Below are 26562 nucleotides of genomic sequence, written 5' to 3'. Positions count from 1 at the left end.
TAGCTGCTATCTGTGCCACAAATATTACATTTCATCATCAGCAAGTTCACTTGGACTCAGTACTGCTCAGTAAATATTCCAGCTGTCATTTACTACAAGAACACTGGGTTATGTGTGGGAAGAACTGGACTCCGGTCCTGGTTCTACTGGGGAACAGCTGCAGGACTGTGGACAAGCCAATCTGCCCCTAAGAACCACAATTCACTCTACCTGTTTAAAGAAGGTGATCATAAAAAGCTTCTGAATCCATTGCTTATTGTGAAAAGTTAAATGATACAAAGCAGGCAAGAATTGGCTTTTAACCTGTAACAACAATCCATACTTGTGATTATTTTATCTGTTGTAATAAGTATTGCAGGCTGTAGGATTTAATACTACAAAGAATGTAATAGAGCGAAGAGAAGGTCTAGTGTCCAGTCTCCTTGAAGCTTTCTGTCTTAATTCAGATATTAAGAGACTTCAAGTTAGTGACATTAATGCTACCAAAGCATCTCCTGATAGGTGCTTTCACATTTATTGTTTTAATATAAATATGCAAATATGTTAGTATTTGCTCCTTCTAATTGCTTAAAATGCCTTCAAGGTACTGTTTACTGTGCTACGTGCTTTATCTGAGTTTTTCTCCTGCAATCTTTATTATCTTCAAACTAGGTAACATTCCCTTGTGGAGACTGGAACTGGAATTTTAAGGAATTAAGTAATCTTCCCAAAGTTACATATCTGAGTCCAAACTGTCTCCTTTCAAAGCCCATATTTTCTCTTCTATACTGTACTTTTTACACAAGGGTGTGAATATCCTTAGACACACTAGGCAAGCTGTAGAGGAGTACATGTCTTCCTAGATACCAACTGTATTTGACACACGTCATTCAAGCGTGCCATTCATATTTGTTTTGATGTTAAAAAAAATACAGGAAAATGTATTGAAATTACCTACATTTTAAAAAGAAAATATAGAATTTCACAGAAAATTTAGACTTTGAGGGCAGGCAGGTTCTTAGCCTGTGGGGAGTTGCTCAAGAGGCAAAGCACTTATAGAACAAACATCCTCTAGGTGTATGAGCTGTGGGCTCTAAAGCATCTACTCCACTAGGATTTTCACTATGCTCTCCAAAAATGTCTAGTCAGCCAAATACTAAACCACAAAATGCTTCAGTGGAAAAGTTGAGTATTGTCTTGTACAGCGGGTAACTCTGGGAACAAAGGATCACACATCACTCAACAAGTGGACTTTCTTTCACCTAATTCGTATGGTCCTTCCTGGTGCTGACTTTCCCATTTACCTAAAGAGGATCCTCTTCCCAAGCTTCCTCCAATGGGACTGGGGATGCTGCTTTTGTTTGGCAGATTGACAGGGCTGGTTTTGCTGGCTGGGAAGAGGCTCTGGGTGGGAGATGTTGGGGACTTCACGGGCTCAGCTGTCTTGGGTCGGGATGAGAGATTCAGCGGCTGCGCTGCAGCTTCATCCTGCCAGAGTTTAACAGAAGCAATTATTAAAAAAAAAAAAGACAAATGAAGCACATTATCACTTAGTAAGCCACAGTTATTTTACACCTCAGAGACAATGCCACATTCTACTACAATAATAACAAAAGAAGCTAATTATCTACCTCCTTGAAGATTCAATGGAAGGAAACCTCATTAATTTCCCTGTGTTATGCTTCTATTTACATTAACTGTGTAGTTGGATCATTTTTTTGCCAAATTAAAATCTGAATTAGCTCACATTACAGCTTAATTTCCTAATGTGTTTTCGGGGATCTAAATTAACCTAGGGCATTTACAAAGAATTATTTAAAATTTCCAGCAGCTCTGTAGTGCTTTTGTGTTATTCGCTCTGAAAAGTTCCTGTAACTATAAATAGTGCCTGTGGCTAATTTTTTAATATATATTTTAAATCAAACAATAGAAAGTACTTTAAAAATGGAAACACGGAAATCCTTCCCATCTTCTGGGCTGCTGCCCAGGGAGCTGCATACCACAGCCTGGCTTCTATGTGGTTTTTTGGATGTGGGTATTCTTCATGGTCTATATTCTGGTCCTTATTCATGTTTAAAATTAATTCTTAAAAGAGCAAGCATGCATTATAATTATGTTTTACATACCATGCTATAAGCAATTTATTTTCATGTTTAAAATGCAGCTCATTGTAGTCTCTGCTACATGTATTTACAGAAAGCCTATTTTAAGATGCATGTCCTTCAACACAGATCACAGTACTCAGATGTCTAACTTGGAACTCCAGTTGGGCTAAGATCTGAAAGCTAAACTCCTTGACTCTATTTTGCTTCATTTATCCTGTCAAAAAATATCAATAGCAACACTTCTGTTCTTCTGGAAATGTAGCTGAAATTTGAACACATTCATTTAGATGTTTTAAGATTTGCATTATTGTGTGTGTTCTGAAGTAAAATTGGCAGCAAATGGTAGCTTCCATTTACTTTTGAGGAGGAAGAGAGAACTTGCATTTCATATCACTGTCTAAACACAGTAATTGAGGGACAGGACAGACTCTATCTGCTAAACATACTTGGTTACTGCACCCAATTTATTCACTGGAAAAAGAGAGACAAATACTACAACTTCTCTAAGATCTCTTTTGGTAGTAATGTCACTGAATAAGGAAGAACATAAAGATGCCAGAAAATATTAGTACGGAAGAAGAATTATAAAGAAGAAAAAGAAACATGCACAGAGAGGCAGTGATATGCCAACCACTTCCTTTACATATTTTCACATAGACATCTGTTAGCTTATTTAACCATCAATAACACTATGAGGCTGGGTAGTGTTAGGTTAAGCTTATAAATAGGGAAATGAAAAAGTGATAAAAATTACTTGTCAGAGGCCTTATATAGAGGAACAGAATTTGAATTTGCATTTACTGGATTCCAAATCTCAGGCCTCTTTTCTGCTAATCTATCAGAAAACAAATCAACTGTTTGCTTTCACAGAGGCTCTATGTTTTTATCTTATTTTTTTGTCTTGTTAGGAAATAGGTCACCAATCATGTCTATGTTGCAATGTACTTTTATCTATATTTAGTTTAGGACACGTTCTCAGAAAACAGGATTATATCCATTACAAATGTCAAAATTATCCAATGTACCTTAACTTGCAATTAACCTGCTTTGTTGTTTCTTCACTCATATCTAAATAATAGTGATTTATATGTTAGGTGTTCAACTAGTTTACTTCATACTTACTACATTTGAGGTTCACTGGGCTTCTAAAATCCATGAGCTCAGTAGTTTTATAAAATCTGGAAAGTTTTCTGAAGGACAAAGTTCTGTCCTCCTCTTTCTGGGCCTCCAGCCGCACGTGCTAGTGCACTGGATATTGTCCCAGAGGCCTGGCAAACTCTATTTCTACATGCTTCATCTTTTAGAGTTTTATTGTTATATTTTCAAGTTCACTAATCCTTTCTTTTTCTTTTTTTTTTCTTTTTATTACAAAGTCAGATATACTGAGAGGAGGAGAGATAGAGAGGAAGTGGAGCTGCAGGGATTAAAACCAGCGGCCATATGGGATCAAGGCGAGGACCTTAGCCACTAGGCCACACTGCCAAGCCCAATCCTTTCTTTTTCAAAAAAATATATGCATGCATTTATTTGAAAGGTAGAATTATAGTGAGACAGAGGGAGAGACAGATAGTAAAAGAGCTTCCATCCATTGGTTCATTTCCCAAATGGCTACAAAAGCCATTGCTGGGCCAGGCTGAACTCAGGAGCCTAGAATCCCATCCAGGTTTCCTACATGTATAGTTAGTGTCGAAGCAGTTGGTGCCAGCTTCTGCTGCTTTCCTAGGCATGTTAGCAGGGAGCTGGATGGGAAGCAAAGCACTGGAACTTAAATCAGCACTTAGGTGGGATGCTGGCATCACAGCCAGTGGCTTAACCCACTGTGCCACACCAGGTCCTCCTTAATCTTTTCTAATGCAACACCTAGGCTTTTGTTAATACTATCCAGTGCATTTCTTTCCTCACAAACACTATAATTTTTATCTCCAGATGTTCAGTTTAGGTTTTGTATGTCTTGCCTTACTATGCCCATGTTTTCATTTAGCTTCTTGAACATACAGGGCTCAGAAGAGGATGTCTTTTTTCTTTTTAATGTGCTCTGATTTATTACTGATTTGGATAATTAAGTAACTGGTGTTTTTGCCAACACTGCTGCTGAGCATGATCATCACCTATCAACTCCCAGTCAGGCAGCTCCCTTTCTGACATAGACACACACCTGTATGCTAAGCAAATCAGAAGAAAGGAGAGAAAAGAACCTAGGTAAGGCTCCCAAACAAGCTGTTCTCATACAGAGGCAGCATAAATATTACCTCAGATGATATATGCCTTTGGTTGACCTTCCGGAGCATTGAAATAATGCCTTTTATCAGTCTGTCAAGTATTATAAGTGCTACCTCCTCACCTGGCTCTAGGTGGGAATCGCTGAAAACTAATGTTAGTTTTTTTTTTTTGTTTTTTTTTTTAAATTATTTATTATTTTTACTTCATTAATTACATTGTATTATGTGACACAGTTTCATAGATACTTGGGTTCTCCCCACCCCTCCCCAAACCCTCCCACCATGGTGGATTCCTCCACCTTGTTGCATAACCAAAGCTCAAGTTCAGTTGAGATTCCCCCATTGCAAGCGTATACCAAACATAGAGTCCAGCATCTTATTGTCCAGTCAAGTTCAACGGCTTCTTAGGTATACCCTCTCTGGTCTGAAGACAGAGCCAGCAGAGTATCATCCCAGTCAATTGAAAGCTCCAACATACCATCAGCAAAAATTTACATCATTATGGAATTAATTGACATAGTAATGAGTAACCAATATGTTAAAAGTAAATGCGGGTTCCCAGCCACCTTCTGTGACCACCTCACCTACACTTCAATTTTAGTTTATACACAACATATAACATTCATAACATAACATGTTATACATAACATTAGTTTTTTAACTGTCTTATCTATTAATTCCATCCTCTGTGTTTCCTGACATTAGCATCTATGATTGACTGTTTTCCTCATTGTTCATGTGTATTTGATTTTTATTATGATGTTTATTTATTTGTTGCTGCCTTGCATGCCTAGTGGTTATCACATGAGTGCTACAAATTGTGAAGCTTACATTGACGGGTACTACAGTTCATGTAGTTATCTAAATAGTTGTGGACTTTATTCTACGAAGTAGATCAATTTAATATGTTTTAGGTTTACTTTTCTGTTTAGTCAGGTACGTTCAGAATAGCCAGTGATGCAGGGATAATCTGACTGCAGCAGGAGGTAATATGTTTCTGTGCACTCTGTTTTTACTACTCCACACTTCAGACTATCTTTCTGCTCCAGCAAACGGGAATGTGAACCATTCCTGTTCCATTGTTCACTTGGCAACTGTTTTTCCTGCAGCATTCAAGCGGTCTCGGGAAATTTCCTCACATACACGTGCTAATCAGTAACCAGGTTAACCTTGCACACATCCTTGGTGTGCTGCCTCTGTTTCTCTGGACAGTTCACATCTCTGGTACCACACACATTCTAAGTCATCCTCCGTAAGCTCTGTCTCCTGGCTCAGGGAGTCTGCTTAGCTCCTCACACAACTGTTTGGATCCAGCTCCTGTCCTCACTTGCTTATCTGTCTGAAAACTACCATTTCATTAAAAACAAAACAAAACAAAACAAAAAAACTCTCCTGAACTTTCATTGTTTAAGCTGGGAGAGTACTGCTGATCCCTGAGCTTCCATCATGTTTTGCAATGGAAATACTCTAGGCATTTAGTTAAGATCTGTTTGGGCATACAACTAAGCTACTTCAATTACAGCCACTAAAACTGCCACATAGTGTTTTTTATTATCATCATGAACATTACTACCATCATCACCACAACTGACATTGATGGGATTCTCACCATATGAGTGCAGCATGTATTAATACCATGTAAGAGTCACTAACAATATTAACTCCCATTTTATTGAGGAGAAAACTGAGGTTGAAGGAAATTAGTAGTAACTTTCCCAACTTTCAAGAGAGTAAAAGCAGCAGAACTGGGTATCTGGACAGAAATAATCTGATTTCTAATAGTGACAGTTGTAGTAGATAAGAATTCTAGGGAAAAGAAGATGCATATTTTTATCACTTTCAGAAAATTTTAGATTGCTTCATGTTTGAATTTAAAGTAAGTGCTTGTGTTATATACTAAGTGAAATAAATTGACAACAGAAACATGAAAAAATTTGGTAACCATAATTCTTTCACTAAGCAAACTCATAAGATCATTTTCAGAATTTCTTCAATAATAGATCGTAGCTATTTTTAAAATTTAAAACATTTGCCGTATGTCTTGGTTTATATATTTTCCCACATATACAATAAGCAATCCAAGTATAAGAAATGTTTCCTTTGTTATTAATATAACATACAGTCAAGTCAAATTATATGGAGAACTCCCTAAGAATTTGCATGTGGTCAATGAGTAATAAAATTCAGTTGGCCCACAAAGAAGGAATGGTAAAAGCAGATATAAACTAGAATTTAACCAAGGAATACTTTCCTCATCCCATTAAAGTTTGGTTTGGTACAGTTCCAGTTGGCCAACCTACTTAATGACTTTTCATGTTCGGATTTTCAATATTCAGTATCTCAAGTCACTGATGTTTGATGTGTTCATATGCTAACAACTATGATTAAACAAAGTGCCTTGGTTTGGATTGGAGTGTTCTGACTCTTATTCATGAACATAAACTCAGAGAAGACAAAATAACAGGTTTCCATAAATAATGCTGCCTTTTGAAATATAGGCTGCCTATTGTCATTTCTCAGTATTCCTACCAACAAAATATAAGAGTTCATCTGTTTCTTTGGGTAATGTAAAAGGATGAGTGACATTAAATTAATTCCTTTGTGTGGAGGAGTGGCAGAATTACTTATCTTAATGATGATCACTTTTTCAATCTTTGATACTTGGAGGTCTTTTTAAAAAACCTTTCTGAAATCTCAAAGGTCATATCTGCAAATTTTAGAAAATAAATCAACCTCAGTGACTGTGTAGCATCTGAGCATTTGTGTAGCCAACACTGAGTTTGACTGGCTTCAGCCATATTGCATATAAAGATTTAGTAACTGCAACACTTACCTAAATGCAATATTTTGGTTACATTACAATTGACTTTGCACTCAGTATATCCTTACACATAGACAGCTCAATTATTTTCTTCTTTGAACTGTCTGAATTTTCTAATTCAATATAGAAGACAAACACAATCATAAATCCAATCAGTACCACATATAGGTACCAGCTGCAGCACCAGATTGGAACTGCTCATCAATTTCCTTCTGTAGCCAGGTAATGTGCCTCTTGGTTATTTGGCTTCAAGACACTGGAAATCAGTGAAGAAAGGCATTGGTTAAGGCTCCAGATATTAAGAATAAATGAGCTTTGAACTATCACAACTGCAGGGCATCAAAGCTAGAATCAATGATACCACCCATTTCTTGGAGCCCACATTTGCAACCAGTTTGGAGAGATCTTCATCAGCAAACCATACAAGGCCCTACATTAGACTCCTTTTTGTCCCCATTTTAAAAATTTGAGGCTTCACAATCCTCCTTCTCTGGTGCTAAAGGCTGGCTGCCCACCTGTTCAGGGAACATGAAGAGAAATGTCACAAGAATATGACAAAAGTTAGAAATAAAACTGTGGCTATTCATGCCAAAGAGCATTGAAAAATAAAAGCCAAAAACCAAAGGGGAAAAAACTCTTGAGAAGCGCATTCTTAGATTTAGGTAAAGATCTCACAATATGGCACTATTGTTATGAAAAGGGAAACACCTGTTTCTCAATGCTCTGTCATGAAATTTACCATAAAGAGGAGCATTTTGGTGTTCATCCATGTTGCTGTGCTTCCTGCTGTTTATTTCCAACATAGCCTGCTTCGCTACCTTTCTTGCGAAGCTTTTTTTCCAAACTGTTCCCACAATCCTGCAAAGCAAGTACCTTAACTTGAGTTACAGGGCTGGTCCCTCTCTTTTCATTTTTTATCCCAGTAGGTGACACTGCCCCTGCTGTGTTTGGTGGCTGTGGAGTTGACGGCATCTTTGCTCCAGGTGACACCTGCATGCTGGCCAGCTGAGCTGCATAGAGCTGCTGCAAAACAGGGAAGACAAACATTGATCTCTTTAAATGCAGCTGAAATGAAGTTTTTAAAAAAACTTACCATATTGTTAGCTAACTATTTCTCTGACAGTCTTACAAATTCACTACTTGAAAAAAGCATATAAGAAAACAACAATTAATATAACAGAAAAAAAGGTGGGGGGAGTGCAACACAGGTATTGGATCCATGGTTGTCTACCTGGTCCCCCTAGCAACATTATGACCCTGGACAAAGAACTTGATCTCTCTAGAATTCGGTTTCTTCAACTGTATTCAAAGCAATTTAATTATGTAGTTATTGCTTGATTTCCAATGCAAACCAGATGAAAAAGATCTGCATGCACACCCCAGAACAGATCATCTGGCTTTTCTGAGGTTCTGCCTATCCCAGGTTTATTTTCATTGTATTCCCATATATTGTGTGAACTATCTGAAGTATTTTCTATAGTTCTGGGGAAACCAAAGATCTTTTAATTGTCTCTGTTCAGCTGCAAGTGGTTCCTTCTTTCATAGGCATGACAAGCAGAAAATCTTACATTATAAATCCCAACATTAATCTCAAAATGCACCGATTTAGCTGAATTTGGGCCAGATCTTGAAATTCACATTGGCCAACCCATTTTTATATAAGTTTAATGTTTATCAAAGTAATTCTGATAGACTTACACGTTTAATAGTACTTTAAAAGACTTAAAAACAAACGAGCAACAACAAAATTAGCACAGCCAATGGCATGGCTGAAATGTACAAGGCACAGTCTCCACTGCCCTTTGTTTTCTCTTCCCAGTCCTTCGCAGTTCATCACTCTGCCCTGTGGGGGCATCCCCTTCAGCCCATTTAAATGTTTTGACTGGTATTTATTTCATTACTTGTAAATGCTTATATTGCTATATCCTAACCTATCAGGAAAAATTAGCTTTTTTTTTTAAGAACACTAACCCCATATGTGTTCTTACACTTCCCTACTTAATCTCCTAATGTTAATATCACAAATTTTAAAATAGTGTTTACATTTTTATCAAGACACTATTTACAGTGGAGGTGCATAGTAACATACACTTAACTTTCTCAATTTTAAAAATGTTGTTTGGTTTAATACTTGCCTCTTTCTTGGTTTTCCTAACTTTTACATAACTCTTAGAAACTCCCAGGGCTGGCATCATGGCTCAGGTGGCTAATCTTCTGCTACAAGCCTCCACTACCACTACATTCCATGAAGGTACTGGTTCATGTCCCAGCTGCTCCACCTCCTATCCAGTTTCTTGCTTATGGCCTGCAAAAGCATTGGTGCAAAGCCCAAAGCCTTGCAGCCCTGAACCTGTGTGGGAGACCCAGTGGATGTTCTTGGCTTCAGATCAGTTCAGCTCCAGCCGTTGAGGCCATTTGGGGAGTGAACTAGTATATGGAAGATCATTCTGTCTCTCTGTAAATTTGCCTTTCCAGTAAAGATAAATAGATATTTTTAAAAATAAATTAATCACCAAACTCTTCAAGAGATCAGCAAAACTCTACCCAATATGGCTGGATAGATCAAATCATCTGTGGATTCTAATTTTTTCCTTTGAGTCATTCTTTTTGGAATTCCATTTATTCTTGCTCCAATCTGACCTGCTTTATTCTTTAGGCCTACTACAATTCAATGGTACCTGGAATTCCTCTTGCGTCTCCTGTAGTGGATTCTGCACCTCATGGATATATATGTTCCTATTAGTTAACTAGCAGTCTCCTTTTGGTAGAGTACATTGTCCAGGAGCTACCTGAGAAAGATGCTGGTGAACTTTTTTCTTTTTAAAAAGTGATCATTTCAGGAAAAACACTCCTATTATATTGCACATACTTGAGTATAGAACTCTAAGTGGGAAGTAATTTTTCCTCTGAGTTCCCAAAGATACTGGGTTCATTCGTGTTGCTAAGGAAGAATGGCATCATTCTAATCTCTTTGCTTTGTATGTAATCTATTTTCTCCTCAAAAATTATTAAATTCTTCCTTTTATACCAAGTGCTTCTGAAATTCCACTATAACTTTCTTTTGTTGAATTTCACATTTATTATCTGAACATTCACCCAGCTCTTTCAATCTATAAATGCATGTCTTACAATCCTAGGAAACTGTTGGATATTTCTAATGATAATTTACTCCCTTCTGTTTTCTTCCTTAAACTTAAGTAAATATTGGACTTCCTTATTAACTCTCTATTTTCCTCATTTTTTCTTGTTGTCACTCTTTGAACTTTTGACATACCCCCTGTCCTTTTTCAACTTTATTTCTCAGCACTTCCATGCATTTTACAAATTTCTGCTATTACTGTTGTTAAGATGCTGCTCTTTTGATCTCTGATAGCTTTTTTTTGACATTGTCCTGTTTTCTACTCTCTCTAATGATATTAATTATAATTTTGGGAATTATTTTTGTTTTCTGTTGTGTGAGTTGTTGTGTCTTCTCCCAAGCTCTTCAAGCTCTTTCATGCTACCAGCTTTTCTCAAGTCTCTGGTGTTCACTGTTTGTTCATATCTAAGTCTAACATACTTAAAAGTTGAGTATGGTGATAGGTTTATAGACTAATGGGCTTCAGCATTAAATCAGGTTTTTCATTGGTGAACCAAAATGTCAAAATCAAATGTTATTTCTGCTACACTAGAACATTTTCTTGAAACTCTCCAAATTTTACCTTAGTTAGGATATAGTCTTGTGTGCCATCATTAAATGAGTAAAGCAGGAGAGACAGTTGGGAGATCTTATTCTTTGACTTATCTATGTAACTCCTCTATTTTCCAAATGTCATTGTTCATTCTCGACTGTGTCTGCAACACAAAAATCTCAAGTTCAACTTGCCATGAGAATAAACCTTTCATTCTTTGCCTAGTTATGTATATGGTTTGAGGTGGAGGGCAGAACAAGGGTGGTGGTTACTGCAGTGCATGAAGTTAGATAAGAATTACATCTATTTTTAACTTGTCTTTACTTCTACCTCTTATTGTTGCCTTCAATTATGGATTCAATTTATAAGTATTTCAAAGGTTCAGTTCCCATGTGGGCTTGATTCTTTTGTGGCTCTATAATCTTAAAGCTTGGGCATCAGCATTCCCTTCCTGCTAAGAAAGTTATAATTCATCTGTTCACATTTGCACACTTCAAAATAAATTTGTTTTTGCTTTCTATTTCTACTTGAAGGTTTACACCTAACATTTCTAAATGGTCAATTAATTAGGATTTGAATGAAATTAACAATAAATAAACAAATGTGTAAATGTGCCATGGCTAACCAGAAGTCATAAAATTCTAATCTTCACACTATTTAGTGCTTGAAAGTTTCATTCAATTATTTTCTTTTCCTCTTATACTCAAGATTAAGCCATTACCTGGATAATTACATTTTTGTAATAACATATAAAAAACTTCCGAGTTCATCAATCACAGAAAAAAAAGAGTTCAAACTTTGCCATATTAGTAGGGGGGAGAAAACAGGTGGTTTGTATGTAATTTTGAGCATTACTATCATTCAGATGGACAAATAAAAAAAATTACAGTAATCAAAAACAGACCTTTCAGCACATGTAATTAAATGAAAGCTTAATAAAGAATAATTTGCAAGAACCAGATGTGCTTATGTCATGATTGTTGCTTTCTTTGGAACAATTTTTCTAATATAACAAGCCTCTAAAGAAATTAAAGTTTCATAATTCTGTATGCAATGACTCAGTGGTAAGAAAAATTCACAAGCAAGAGTCAATCAAACTGCTAGAATTTAGGCCAAAAAAAAAGAAAGAAATGAGAGAGAGACAGTCTTTCTCATTCCATTTTTATTCTGTTGTATGTTTTTCCTTTGAAATTCACCCACGTGTCTGCAAAATGGGACAGCTTCCATAAATTTTCTGCTTGAGTCAGGCTAGTGAAAAAAGTTCTACACTGAAAGTGAAGGAGATGATGGGAAATTAAAAGAGCGTTGGCTGTCTAGCAGCTGGTATCTAGTCAATGTAGCCTACTAGTAAGTACTAGTGTGTCATAAAATCTTATAGAGGCACAAGTCCCTAGACACAGAACACGCTTCCATTCTATTTGAAATCATTCAACAGATCAAAAGATTCCATTCTACCCAACCTTGAGTTCTTCAGGGAACTCAACTAATGAAAAAATTCATGGCAACAATTCTTTGATAATAATAAAACTTTTTTTTTTTTTACAAAGTCAGATATAATGAGAGAAGGAGAGAGAGAGAGGAAGTGGAGCTGCTGGGATAAGAACCAGCGGCCATATGGGATTAAGGCGAGGACCTTAGCCACTAGGCCACGCTGCCGAGCCCAATAATAATAAAACTTTTTAAAAGTGTTGACTCAAGTCAGTGATCCTTCAGACTGATTGAATAATAGTTACTTTGCATAGGCACAGTAGAGTTAATTCCTTTCTCTAAAACCAACTATTTTAATCCTGTTTCCAGTAGACTCTATCTTTAGAGATAGAAGACCTGAAAGATTCAGATTCCTCAGAGCTGCTTCTTATGATGAGTGGATTAATGATATATCAACCATAAGAACGAGGGTGCCATTCCACAAAACACAGAGCTGGGTAGACTATTCAGTAGGGTATCAGTTAATATAAAGAGAATCTTGAGATAATATCAGAAAATGGGATCCACTGAAAAGCTAAAAGGCACTCATTTCATTTTTTATTATTAATTTCTATTATTTCTATATAAATTATTATTTCTATATAAATTATTACTTTCATATACATTAATTTCTATTATTTCTATATAAATTATTAATTTATTAATTATTATTAATTACAAGCATCATTATCATATTGAATATTTTATATTTTATTTGGGTGATAAGAACATCATTGCTTGAATACATATAAATTTACAAAACAATTCAAACCTCACTGTCTAATCTAACTGCAATTGAATTAAATGTGTTCTATATGTAAGTTTTGTGTTAAGAGTTGAAGAGGATATAGTCTTCTCCAAGCATACAATCCTGGAAGAGATGTAAATGACAGCTCCTTAACACTTGATTTGTACCTTTCTTGAGGTACTCAGCACTTTTCAAATACTAGGTAGTTTAGTTATAAATATGTATCTTAACATGCTTGGTATACCGTAAGCTTATTGAAGAAATGATCAATGTAATTATTTTTGAATACCTAGCTCTAACAATGGTGTCTTGCAAAGAACAGATACCAAATCAATACTTTCCTAATGAATTAAATATATTGAAATCATTTCATGTTAGGAAGGATAGATGCAAATGAGGAAAAAGAAGTGGTACATGCTTATACTTATTATCTATACAATGGCCAATTTTATGGTGTTGAATTTAAAATCATAAAATCAAGTCCACCTCATGTAAATTAAATTACTTATGGACTGGAATTGTGGTGCACCGTGTAAATCTGCTGCTTGCAATGCCAGCATCCACCTGGACATAGGTTCAAGTCCTAGCTGCTCTGCTTCTAATCCACTCCCTGCTAAAACACCTGGGGAAGCAGTAGAGGATGACCTAACTGCTTGGTCTCTGCATCCACAGGATACAGGAGAATATTCTGGCTCCTGGCTTCAAAATGGCCCATCTGATGCGTGAAATAGCAGACAGAAGACCTCTCCTTCTCTTTTTCTTTCTCTTTCTCTTTCCTTCTCTTTCTTTCTCTTTCTCTTTCTATTTCTTTCCCTTTCTCTTTCTCTTTCTCTCTCTCCCCCCGACTCTCTTTGTAAGTCTGCCTTTCAAATAAATGAAATAAATCTTTTTAAAAAATCAAATCGCTTCATAAGAAAGATTGTTTCAAAGTAATCTGTTGAAATGTTGACTAGAGAGTTGTTCGGTAACGACTGTTTTCACTCCTTTGTCTTGAATTTTCTAACACAAATTATACTTTTTGAGCAGTAAGCAAGGACTAATACTAATATTTCTACTCATTCTAGCTACTTACAAATTTTAAAGTTTACCTAATGCTACTGTATTTGTGAAAGAATATGAAATGCTAGTTAGTGTAACTAAGTACTTTCAGTTAGGAAATCCCTTTGTAGACTAAAGGTTTAGGAAGGAGAAAGGTTAAACTCTAATGAGCTTGCAAAAGCAGCATTTTACATAGATTCACAGATCATAGCTCATAATCACAATGGTAGTAATAAAAATTATCATTCCTATCCAGCTCTGTTTTAAATAAATCAACAATACAGTAAAGCTTATAACAGACTTAGCCAAAGTCCAATAAATGTTTAAATTTTGATGAAGACTGGTTTGTAAATACAGATCTTTTTCTATTTCAATAGTGAAAAGGGCTCAATGATTGTTTAGGATATTGAACTATTTCTTTATTCAACATTTATAAAGGCCATGCAGTGCATGCATTTAAAAATGAACCTAACTGAAATTTTTCATGATTATTAAATCACTCATATTTACTTAGTATTTTAAATAAGGTAGTTTGCATTAAAATTTTGATAAGCCAAACAATAAAATAATTGCCACACAGAGTTAAAGAAGCCTCCTATTTGCACTAAAAACTGATTTGAAGCAGGCAGAAGTACTAGAGCTAAAAACTTTCTAGTTATAATTTCAATACTTGTCAAAATATTACTTAAAGAAAAACTTGATACATGACAAAGCAATTTTCTTTCCTTTTTAAAAGATTCACTTCTCTTTTTATCAGAGGTAGATTTACAGAAAGAACAGAGAAAAACATCCCCCATCTTCCCAAGTGTCTACAATCTCTGGAGGGGAGCAGATCTGAAGCCAGGAGCCAGGAGCTTCCTCTATTTCTCCTACGTGGGTGCAGGGTTCAAAGGCTTTGAGCTGTCCTCTACTGTTTTCACAGGGAACTGGATGGGAACCAGAGCAGCTGGAACATGAAGTGGTGCCCATATGGGATCCTGGCATGTGCAAGGTGAGGATTTAGCCAGTGGGGCAATTTTGCTAGGTCCTACTTTCTTTATGTTTCGATCACATTTCCACACTGAATAACTTGTTCAATGACAAATATGTGCTAAATATTTACTAGCTGAACCTTATGCTAAATATTGAGTAACTCAGAAATGACCCTCCCTGTCTTATTACAGCTAATAAGAGAAATTTACATTAGACTGATGCTAAGACATAACTATCAAATTATGGGTAGGACACATGCTGAGAAAGAAAATATTCCCTTTAATAGAGGCATTGAACATACTCAGGAGATCAGAATAGCTTCTCTAAGGAAATGACATTATGTAAGAATTATCCCGAAATGAAAATTGATTTTTAAAAAACTTGAAAGAAGAAACACCAAGTATTACGACTTTGAGGTGGAAAACAAGGCAGATTTTTTGAGCAATTTTTAAAAAGATGAATGCAGCAAGAGTGTAAGGAGATGGGGTAGAGCGGCTCAAGCATCTGCGGCCTTGCCCTAGCCTGTGTGGACTGCTATGACACAGTACCATGCAGTGAGTAAATAATAAACTACAGGAATATTTGCCTCAAGGTTCTGGAGGCTTGAGTATCCCGGATCATCAGGTCACACTGTCCAGGACCATGTTCCTCCTTAGGGCTGGCTTCTCATGGTAGAAGGGCCAAAAGATCTTCTCAGGCTTCTGCTGTAAGCTGGCTGTATTTGTCATGGCTCCATGCCCCTCAGCTCAGAAAAGCCCACCCCCTACTGCTATTTACCTTGGCAGTGAGGATTTCAACACTTGACTTTTGGGTAGACGTGAAGAATATGACTGTAGCAAGGTCACATTCATATTTTAAAAACTTTTTCTGAGAGGGTTTTAGGAAGAACAATTAACTAAAGCAGGAAACAAACCTTTTCCCTGCTTTGTTACTAATTTATTTCTAATAAACTTTAAATAAATGGGCTTAAGACAGATCTGCGAAGACCTCACAAATCCATTTATATATACTCCTAGTGGTATTTCTAAAAGTTCAATGTCCTGAGATTAAGCTTAAATATAAGCATTTTTTTTAAATTTAGCCCCTAGTGACGCTTTAATAACCAAGTCGGCTTAGATTTACCATCAAGTGGCAGGTCCTACCAATCAAGTTCAGCATTTCTGTGAATTTCTTGAGTGTCTGTCAGTACACACACTGGTCGACAACAGGACCTAAGAAATGTTCTGTAGCTGAGATTCCTGTTATAGGACTGCATTTTGGAAGAGAAGCATGCTTTGTCCCCACATACCCATTTTGATGTCAGTTATAATGGATATTGTCACAGAATATCCACATTTACCACAAGGTGAAATATATTTACTTTTACCAGCTTTCTACAATAAAACCATGTAAGAGATCTGCTGAAGAATGCCACCGAGATAAGTCATAAGGTCTTTCATCTTAATCATATGATCTTCACAATAGCACATAACTATTCATTCATGTCTTAATTCAACAAATATATACTGAACATTCAGTCACCCAGTATGCTAGACATTTTACATTTATTTCTTAAATTGTACAAATAATTATATAAGATAGTGATTATTAGTCTCACTCTTATCCCATATTCTTTCTGCTTGTAAAGCTAAATTATTTAAAATAAGCCATCTAGTGAGTCGCTGAGAAAACTATTTCCTGTTCCAAGTGACTAACAAAGATTATTGTCCAAGGAGGAGAGACACTCTGACGCTCCAGAGTGCCATTCTGTAATAGCAATGTGAAGTTTCAGATTTACATGGGAAGGGGAATTACAAAATCCTCAAGTGAAGTAGAGTTCAGGGCAGCTCTTATCACTTTGAAAGTGGTAAAGCTCATAATTTTTTATCTAGACAACTGCCTTTTGCAACTAATCTTCAAATAATAGCTAATGAGATGGAAAGGACTATCCAGAGTTTTGGTAAAAACAGGAGAATTTAATAAAATGGAAATTTAAATGGGCATTGAATTGGCATTTATATGCTCTAATGTATGGAAAACAACAGAAGAAATCAGGCATCACTTTACATACCAAATTCTTCTTGGAATAGAATTGCTTGTGTTTTGTCAATTCAATGATAAAGGGTATTTTAAGGCAGCTTGCCTAATCTGGGCCAGAGGTGGGGGAAAAAATCCCCCCTGAAACACAACATCAATTGGAGAATGAAGAAAGAATAAGGGAAGATACTGTTCTTTAAAATGAGATCCAAAAGCTGATCCTGAAATGTCTCTTTTATATTTACCCCCATTGGATGTGGTTCCACCTAATGGCAGGGAACCCTAAGAAGAGCCCATTTACCACATTTGACAGATTTTTTTTTCTTTTTTTTAAGGATTTATTTATTTTATTACAAAGTCAGATATACAGAGAGGAGAGACAGAGAGGAAGATCTTCCGTCCGATGATTCACTCCCCAAGTGAGTGCAACAGCCGGTGCCGCGCCGATCCGAAGCCAGGAACCAAGAACTTCCTCCAGGTCTCCCATGTGGGTGCAGGGTCCCAAGTCTTTGGGCCACAAGCAGGGAGCTGGATGGGAAGTGGAGCTGCTGAGATTAGAACTGGTGCCCATATGGTATCCCGGCACGTTCAAGGTGAGGAACTTAGCCGCTAGGCCACTGTGCCGGGCCAGATTTTTTTCTTGCATAACACACACAAGGTACAACAGAAGAAATCAGAGGAAACAGTGAAATAGGCAGTGAGGTGTTCATTATTGATGCTACCTAGCTCTAAGCCATGAATGAAGTTCCGTTTTCTAGGGATATTGTGGACTTTGCTCCCTTCTCAAAACAATGATGATGACTGTTGATCTGCCTACCAAGCAAGTTGTGCTAGGAAGCCAGACAAGTTCAGCTGTGAGAAGACAAAAACACAAAGCTAATTACACAACCTGATTAGTGCTAGTCCAGTACAGAGAAGAAAATACGTCAGTAACAAGTCGTTCTGGAGTAAAGGAAGAGTGGGAAGGGAGCTTAAAAATAATTATTTGAGAGAGTTTACAAATACTTTAACTTCTCATAAACCTTCTACGTCAATAAAGCAATCCAGGAAATATAGCTGTGGTTTTCTGGAAGGACAGAACTGAAGCTCCTATTTGCAGCACAGAATGTAATTGTTTGGCTGCACCTCAAACACTTTAAAGACAAAGAAATATGGTGTGTTGGTCTAGGGGGTAAGAGAAGGAATACTATGTCTACTCCGACACTTCGAGTTCATTTCTTTGCCTCTCCCGCATACTTCTCTACTATACTACGTTTTCCCTATCAACTCTGTGTCAAACTTCCACTCATCTTTCGAGTCTCAGCCCAAAAATAACTTCCTGTTGATGCCTTATCTGGTCACTGCTTTTTACATGTTCCTACCATATCTCATCTTCTAACTCTGTACACTATGGAATTTCCTATTTACTTCATGCCTTTCCCACCAAATTCTGTGCTCCTTTTGGGATAAACCAAATTTTATTTATCTTTATGCCTCTACCCTAACATAATCCATGGCATTTGAAGGAATTTCTATTGGTACTGGCCATTAAATCTCCTTCCTCTCCATTATCATTTCTACCAGAACACTTTCACTAGTATATCTTTGCTTCTTCAAAAGGAACTCCAACAATGTAAGTCATCTTTCTTCATTTCAGTCCTTTTGAAGCTATAAGCATGCAAGTTCACCATGTCATGATGCAGTGCTTTTGTTGCAAAACCAAACAAGATAACGTAATGTGAGCTAAAGAATTGTGAACATTATCTAATTTTTTTTTTTGCTTTACAAATAAAGAAAACTCAGCTCCCGAGAAGGAAAGTATTTTGTGTAAAATTAGCAGTAAAAGACAATTTTCCTGAAGAGATGAGCAAGAGGTGGTAAGAAATAGAGAATGCAGGCCCGGCGCAGTGGTTTAGTGGTTAAAGTCCTCGTCTTGCACATGCCAGGATCCCATCTGAGCACCAGCTTGTGTCCCAACTCTCCACTTTCCATCCAGCTCCCTGCTTGAGTCCTGGGAAAGCAGTCAAAAATGGCCCAAAACCCTGGGACTCTGCACCCGCATGGGAGACCTGGAAGACGCTCTGGTCTCCTGGCTTTGGATTGGAACAGCGCCAACAGTTGCGGCCACTTGGGAAGCAAATCAATGCACAGAAGATCTTCCTCTCTGTCTCTGGTCCTCTCTGTATATCTGACTTTCAGATAAAAATAAATAAATCTTCAAAGAAGAAAGAATCCGACAGTGTGGATTCCCTGCTTTCTCGCTCTCCACTGTTTGTACGTACTCACTTTTTCTTGTATTCTGCTCTCCTACAGAGCTGTCTGCAAGACCTTGTATATTCTGTGAGAGTTACTATTGTCAAATATGTGAAGGTGGTATTTTTCAACCATTATTCTTGGTTTAAAAGAGAAATTTACCTGAAAAGTGTCTGAAAAGCAATCCCTAGTCACCCACAGATAAGTAATTTTATATAGTTTTTTTTAATATTTTTTAAGATATAGAAAAAGGCAACCAAGCAATTAGTTCAATTATACAGTTGATAAAATGTTTCCAGATTTTTTTTTTAATCTAAGTTTGTACAAATACGGGCCAGCATTTTGGCACACTGGGTAATGAGATCCAGTAACCCACATGGGTGTTGGTTTGTATCCCAGCTGCTGTACTTTGGATCCAGCCTAAGCAGAAAGTGGAAGAGGTGCCTAGTATTTGGGTCATTGCCTACCTACAAACAAGACCTGGGTGAGGCTCCTGGCTCCTGGTTTCAGCCTGGCACAGTGCAGATCACTGTAGCCATCTGGGGAGTAGAAGGGTAAATCTGTTTTGGGGTAGGAATTTGGGGAGAGTGAAAGGGAAATCCCAGAGCCTATGGAACTCTATCATAAAATAATAAAATAAATTTAATTTAAAAAACAAATACAAATAAGCAATCCCCAATCCTTTTAACAAGAAACATGCAACCTCTACTTTTCTCAAGGAACTTATTTTTCAGGGCACTAGATAAAATATGTAAATATAGAATACTTATTTAAAGAAAGATTAGTTATTAAAAATTAGTAATCTAGTTTTTGAAGCAAGATATTAAAAAACATGACAATAATGGCAGTTGGCAATCAGTACTATGGGAAGACTATTTTTCCCATTTCCATGATTTGGGTGGACAACGTTGAAGAAATCAGTTTTTTTAATGTGTTCCACATCGGATACAGCTTGCATTTGTAATGCTCCTTGAACTCTCTAGGCTTGAAGTCATAGCTTATCAAGTAAACATTAAACAATTGCATTTGACACCATAAAAATCTCATTATGGTCACAGAAGTTGGATTCACATTATTTCTCCCAAACTAAAAGTTATAAGGAACTTCTGTCTTTTTTTTTTAAGAGATTTATTAGTCAATTTGAGAATTCTATCATTGAACCACCAATGCTTACCTATTTGTCAATCTAAAATGGCTGAGGCTGGGTCAGGAGGAAGCCAGGAGCTTGGGTCTTTTTCTGGATTTCCCAGTGTTGTCCAGGGGCCCAAGCCTTTGTGGAATCTAATTCAGCTTTCTCAGGAGCATTAGCAGGGAGCTGGATAGCAAGTAGAATATCTGGGACTTGAACCACTGCCCATAATGTATCCTGGAGTCTCAGGCAGTGACTTTATCTGCTTTGCCACAATGCCTGCCTACAAGGAACTTTTCAATTGGTGTATATTTGTCTATAAATATGTGTGTATTAGTACATATGAACTTTACTTTTCATAAATACTTATGTTAATTTGCCAATATTTGAAATCAATTTCTTTGTAACCCAAATAAACTCATCATTCTTCCATTCAATCATTCAAAAAGTATTTGTTGAGTGGTTACCATGGACCATGTACAGTTTAGATTTTGGAAATACATAAAATGAGCAGCAGCTCTGGAGAGAGCACTATGGATAGACAGGCACACCCATGAACATGCAGCTCTGTGACTGATATGTGCCATAAAATGCAACACAACTACGCACATGAGTGAGGGATACACAGCTCAAACACAACAAGGTTAGGAAAACTCAGGAGGAGGGACATCTTAAAAGAGATTCAAATGAAGGGAACAAGTAAGCCATGTCCTTTTCTGGGGACAGCAGTCAACATAGACAAAGCATAAGTTAAGGTCCTACAGCAAGAATGTGCATATGATAGAAAATTCTTCAGAAACAACAAGAAAGTCATTGCAGCTGAAGCAGAGTGTGCTGGGCAAAGGAGAAGAAATCTAGTGTCAGAAATATAGTTATAAACCTTATATACTTGGAAATGGATTTTGGATCCCTGTCTGAGTTTCTAGGAAATACCAATAAAACAACATGGCAGAGCTGGAAATCCCTCTTCAGTGGCCACATGAGAATCTGGAAGTATGCCAGGGCTGCCTTGCCTTAGCCCACAATGACTGCCAAGGAACCAGATGCTATTGCTAGGAAAATATTCCACAACTTCCCAGCTTGTATGCCCTTCAGTTTTCATCTCTAATGAGCTTTCAAAATAATAAAAATGAAGACAAATATGGGTAACTATATTGGAGATGGTTTATATCTATATATTATAAATTAACAATTTAAATAAACACACATGTATTAGGGAAAACAGTTGCATGAAGAAATTTTTTTACTTCTATTATTGAGCAAAACAAATGTTACCAGTTTTGAAATGCACTTGCATATAACATGAAACTGCTTTTACTATTTCTAAACTGAACTTTGTTTTAATTGCTCACCAGATTTTGGAAGGCTGAACCCAAGAATTACACCAGTGAACAAAATCTATAGCTATGATGAAATTTATAGCTTTATTAAACATAAATTTGTTACAACACTAAAGGAAAATATGAATTTATTATAAATACTGAAGCAGATAGGGAAGTATTTGAATTCATTTTTAGAGAGTCAAATAAATTAGATAAGCAATGCAAAATATCTTATTTCCCTAATATTTTCATCTTTTTTAAAAAAATCAGATGCTTTACTCTGTTTCAGAGCCTACTCTGTCACTTTCTAAACTGCAAATTATTAATATTGGCAATTGGAAAATCTTGGTATATTGTGAAGTATGTAAATATGCCATCTGTATCCTACATGGCACTACTTGTTTACTCTCTAATTAGCAGAAAGAAATGATATCTTACACATGATAGCCATAGTAAGAACACATTTAAGTAGTATGCAATAAGCACAGAGCATGCTTTGCTGTCACAGATGCTATGGATACATATTTCCACAATCCACCTTGAAAAATTTCTATAACAGATGAAACAGATAATGTTAACCATAAGGGGTTGAAGAAGAAATTTGGAAAAATGTAGTCTAACAGTTGTTATAAGAGACCAGATAGCAGTGATTACATGCTTGCGGTATTTAGTTGAAATTGGTGTTTACTAACTATGTGATATTGAGCAAGCTATTTAATCTGCTTGGGTCTTAAATTTCCACCATCTGTAAAAGAAGATAATAATAGAACCTACTTCAAAGGTTGTTGTGTGTAGTAGATGAGATAATGCATGTTCCCGTACAGTACTTAGAACAGAGACATCCTATGAAGATCCACTGCTTAGCAGTCTCTTCTTATTTGTATTGGTGCATTCTCTTTGAAGAAGTCATTGCAAAGACAATATTCAGAGAAATAATTATCTATTGGCACATTACTTAATTCAGCAAACATTAACAGGGACTCAAACGTGAGGAAGACAGTCTGTCCTTCAGTTCAGCCAAGACATGTGTCTCGCTGAGGGATAGGAACGAGAGAACGAGGAAAAACATCCTATGGCAAATAACATAATGAAAGCCACTACAAATTAATACTGAAACATGTTACTGGGAACAGTTGATTTGACTGAAGAAAGTTAGGTAGGCTGGGTCCACAGGAGAGTCCCCCAAAAAGATCCTTGGTTAATGAAAAGATACAAAAGCTATCATGAGCAGAACAGAACCCAGTCACTACAAAGGTTTGGTGGGTCATAGTTTACGTTCTGTATTTAACAATACATTGAATTAGTGCCCAAATGCTGTACTTCATGGAACTAAGCTGTTCATGCTAACGGTCAGTATGACTTTGAGAAAATCATAAGACAGTCAAAATGTCTCACATCTCAAAAACAAAACAAATCAAAATGGTGTGGGAGAGGGGGAACCACTCTTGGTTATTCATTTTGGAGACAGAAACTTTGTTTTGTTCTTGTTTTCATTATCCATTGTAGGATAGAGAAAATTCTGTAAGCATTCAGAGTCCTACACTGGGGAGGAATTTTCTAAAACTTAGTATCTTTAAGCCTACCACAACAACCCCTCCTTTACATTACACAAAATCACAGCTTTAGTTTGTTAAGAGGGCATAATTCCGAGTGGACCATGGAATATTTATGTCTGTATGCAGCTCCTTGAAGGATTAATCTTATGTTTTTGTGCCTGTGTGGGTCAGAGGTTCAAATCAGCACTTCTTTCTGTCACTCCTTATATGTTTTACTATAATTTACAGCTCAGCAAGATGAATCACAGAACAAAAGTGTCTACTTTATTTCAGCAACTAATTCTAGCTAATCAAAGATTTCCAGCCCAACACCCAGCATGAAACTTTAAATGGAAAATATGAGGAGAACAAAGCATTTTGTCAAATAACACATCTCATGATGTAAGCACATATGTCTCTTAAAGAAAATTTTATCGTTTCCACGTTATTGGCATACAAAAGGACCATTCTTGTCCCAGACCTGGTGCGACTGTGGAGTCATCGCCATTGGAAACAAGAGCCTGATTAGGTTCCCACACAGATATGAATAGACTTTCCTTTTTTAGTAAAATAGCTGCTTTTATTCCCTTTTAAAACAGACTGGTAATTGTCACTCTAAAAAGCACTGAATTGTTCTAGGGCAACATTTGTTCTTGCTCTTTTTCCTCATCTTTTTAGGACTGGCCAATAACCATGCCATCCCTTCTGGTTGGTCCTCTTCTGGAAAGTCTGAGTTAATCCACAGCTGTGTGAATGTGAAAAAGGTACACAGCAGGCTGAGTCTGTTGGGTCTCTTGTCTGCTAATGAAGTGCACAGTCTGCAGGACAGATGTTAAGAGGATCTGTTAAATAAGTCAGTGGCAGAGATCCTGACCTCTGCCAAGGAACATTTTATTATCCCAGAAAGGGACATAATTACAAGGCATTAACAATTAGAAGAATCATAGCTTTTCTTTATAGAGTTTTTTTTTTACTTTTTGTTTCATCATTTGTCTAAAAAATAGTACCAAGTCCCATTCACTGAGAAGCAATGTGCTAAATCTGATTGGGTTTAGTACAAACTACAGATTATAGGATTTCCCAAAATCCCTAGGAAACGGCTGGACCTTGGCTTTGCTTCAATCTTAACCAGTTTTGTTTATTCAGCGTGTATCATTACACTATTTGTACAGTCTCACTTGCCACAGAGTGCTATTGTACTAAATGGACCATCAGTCTTACCAAACATAGCCACCTAACTATTAAATATGTAGTAATGGGAAATGTAAACTAGAGATCAAGTTAATGGAGGAATATCACACCATAAAATTGTTCACTACACCTTATACTACTTTACCATTCATTTATGGTGTGAATAAAATCACATCTACCACATGCATTACAAATTCCCTAGTGTGGTGTAAAAGATTTTCTGCGATCTGACCCTTTGCTTACCTTTCTAAGGTCACCCTCTTTTGCTTAAGTATACTCATTCTGGGTCAACTATTTCTAAATGTGTCCTGTCATCTACTGCAGTTACATCAACAGACAGACTGTTCTCATTGTCTCTTTATTCTCTGTCTCCCTGTCAGTCTGAACCCTTCCCCAGTAGCCAGGGGATCATATACTCTTATTTCAAGACTCAGTTGTAATACCGTCTCATCCATGAAGATGACTAGTACTTTCCAAGGTAGAGGGAAACACTTGACCATGGGAATACATCTCACGAACACACAACTTTTTAGATTGTGGGACCTTTCAGGGCAGTGACCAAGTTTCATTGATCTTAGTAAGATCAAAGTAGAAAATGCTGCATATTACACAATATGCAATCAATGAACATTTGAGAATCAGTGTATACATAAACTAAGGTAATAACCCTTCATGTTACCATATTGTGGTCCAGTCAATAGTACCAGCCCTGGAACAGAGTCTTCCAGTCTTCTACTTTAATACACCTTGCTTTCAGTTTTGATTTTAAACTTCAGTAAATTGGGACATTCAAATGCAAAACAAAATAACCTCTTATTAAATCTACCTCTCATTTACCCTCATGTAAAACTAGGTGGAAGCATGAGACACCAGGCTCTTGGCTGTGTTTCCATATAGTTCTACTCAGCCGAACTTTATATATAAGATGTCATGAAGTTTAGTTCTTCACACTGTTGCTTCACAATTCTACACACCAAAATTCTAGCCAATTACTAGCTGTGTAGTTTTTTTCATTGAAATCACATCTCTGAGTCTCAGTTTCCTCAATTGTGCAATCGAAAAAACCCACATAGCACTTGGCAGAGGGTAACACACTTTTTACAATAGATTTGTTATACAGTCCTTATAATTTAATGAAAATGGCTAAAAGGAAAATTAATTTAGCTAAGGTCATAGAACGAGGAGTAGAGCCAGGACTTGACCTTCAAGACCTCAAAAGATATTTCTAGCTCTGGAGGCCTATGGAATTTCATAGCCTCATTCTCTATTTGTAAAAGCTGTTCTTTCAGTGTCACAGCATGTATTTCTTAGTGGGAAGTCCAGTTAACAGTACTCTAAGTGCTGAGTTGACATCCCTTCTTGCTGAATATTGTGTTGGGTCTTTAAGATTTACTTATTTTTATTGAAAAGTCAGATATACAGAGAGGACGAGAGGCAGAAAGAAATATCCTCCATCTGCCAATTCACTCCCCAAGTGGTCACAATGGCTAGAGCTGAGCCAATTTGAACCCAGGAGGCAGGAGCCTCTTCCAGGTCTCCCACATGGATGCAATGTCCCAAGGCTTTGGGCCGTCCTTGTCTGCTTTCCCAGACCACAAGCAGGGAGCTGGATGGGAAGTGGAGCTGCCCATATATGGGATCTCAGCACGTGCAAGGCAAGGACTTTAGTCACTAGGCTACCATGTTGGGCCTTATACTATACTATACTATACTATACTATACTATACTATACTAGGTCTTCTTCTTTCTGAAATCAGAACTTATCCAGCACTGACATCATGATGACAGGATTTCAAAGTGCCTGTTCATAACCAGCTGGGTAAATCAATAAATTAGTATATTTAGACACATATATGCCAAATCATCATTCTATGCTACCTTTTTCCTATCTCTTCAAAGTATTGCTCATTTTATGTATTTTCTCTACTCTTACTGCATGAACACAGAAACTTGCTCAACTTTCTTACTGAACGGAGTAATGAAAGTACATAGAACAAGTTTTGAAAATATTTAGTGATGAGTGAATATAAGCATGAAACAAGTATAGCAGTAAGGAAAGAAGTGACATTTACTGGGTATGTGCCATGCAGCAGACAATGTGCAAAGCCAATTGGTTT

General features: G+C 36.8%; 1 protein-coding gene across 23 annotated transcripts in view; it reads right to left on the bottom strand.

Moving 5' to 3' along the window:
- The window catches only part of SOX6 (SRY-box transcription factor 6), a 595708-nt gene that overhangs the window by 84827 nt on the left and 484319 nt on the right, over positions 1-26562 (bottom strand). For 20 of the 23 annotated variants that reach the window (XM_058663306.1, XM_058663317.1, XM_058663314.1 and 17 more), the window contains 2 exons: positions 7998-8147; positions 1284-1467 (listed from right to left, as the gene is read on the bottom strand). In XM_058663306.1, the coding sequence (XP_058519289.1) occupies positions 1284-1467; positions 7998-8147 (334 nt within the window). The remainder of the gene's footprint in view (positions 1-1283; positions 1468-7997; positions 8148-26562) is intronic. The other 3 variants (XM_058663304.1, XM_058663324.1, XM_058663325.1) reach the window with 1 other exon arrangement.

The sequence above is a fragment of the Ochotona princeps genome, chromosome 4 (assembly GCF_030435755.1).
Source record: "Ochotona princeps isolate mOchPri1 chromosome 4, mOchPri1.hap1, whole genome shotgun sequence".
Classification (NCBI taxonomy): domain Eukaryota; kingdom Metazoa; phylum Chordata; class Mammalia; order Lagomorpha; family Ochotonidae; genus Ochotona; species Ochotona princeps.
The sequence above is the reverse complement of the archived record's forward strand: the minus strand, read 5'-3'. Positions and strand labels throughout refer to the sequence as shown.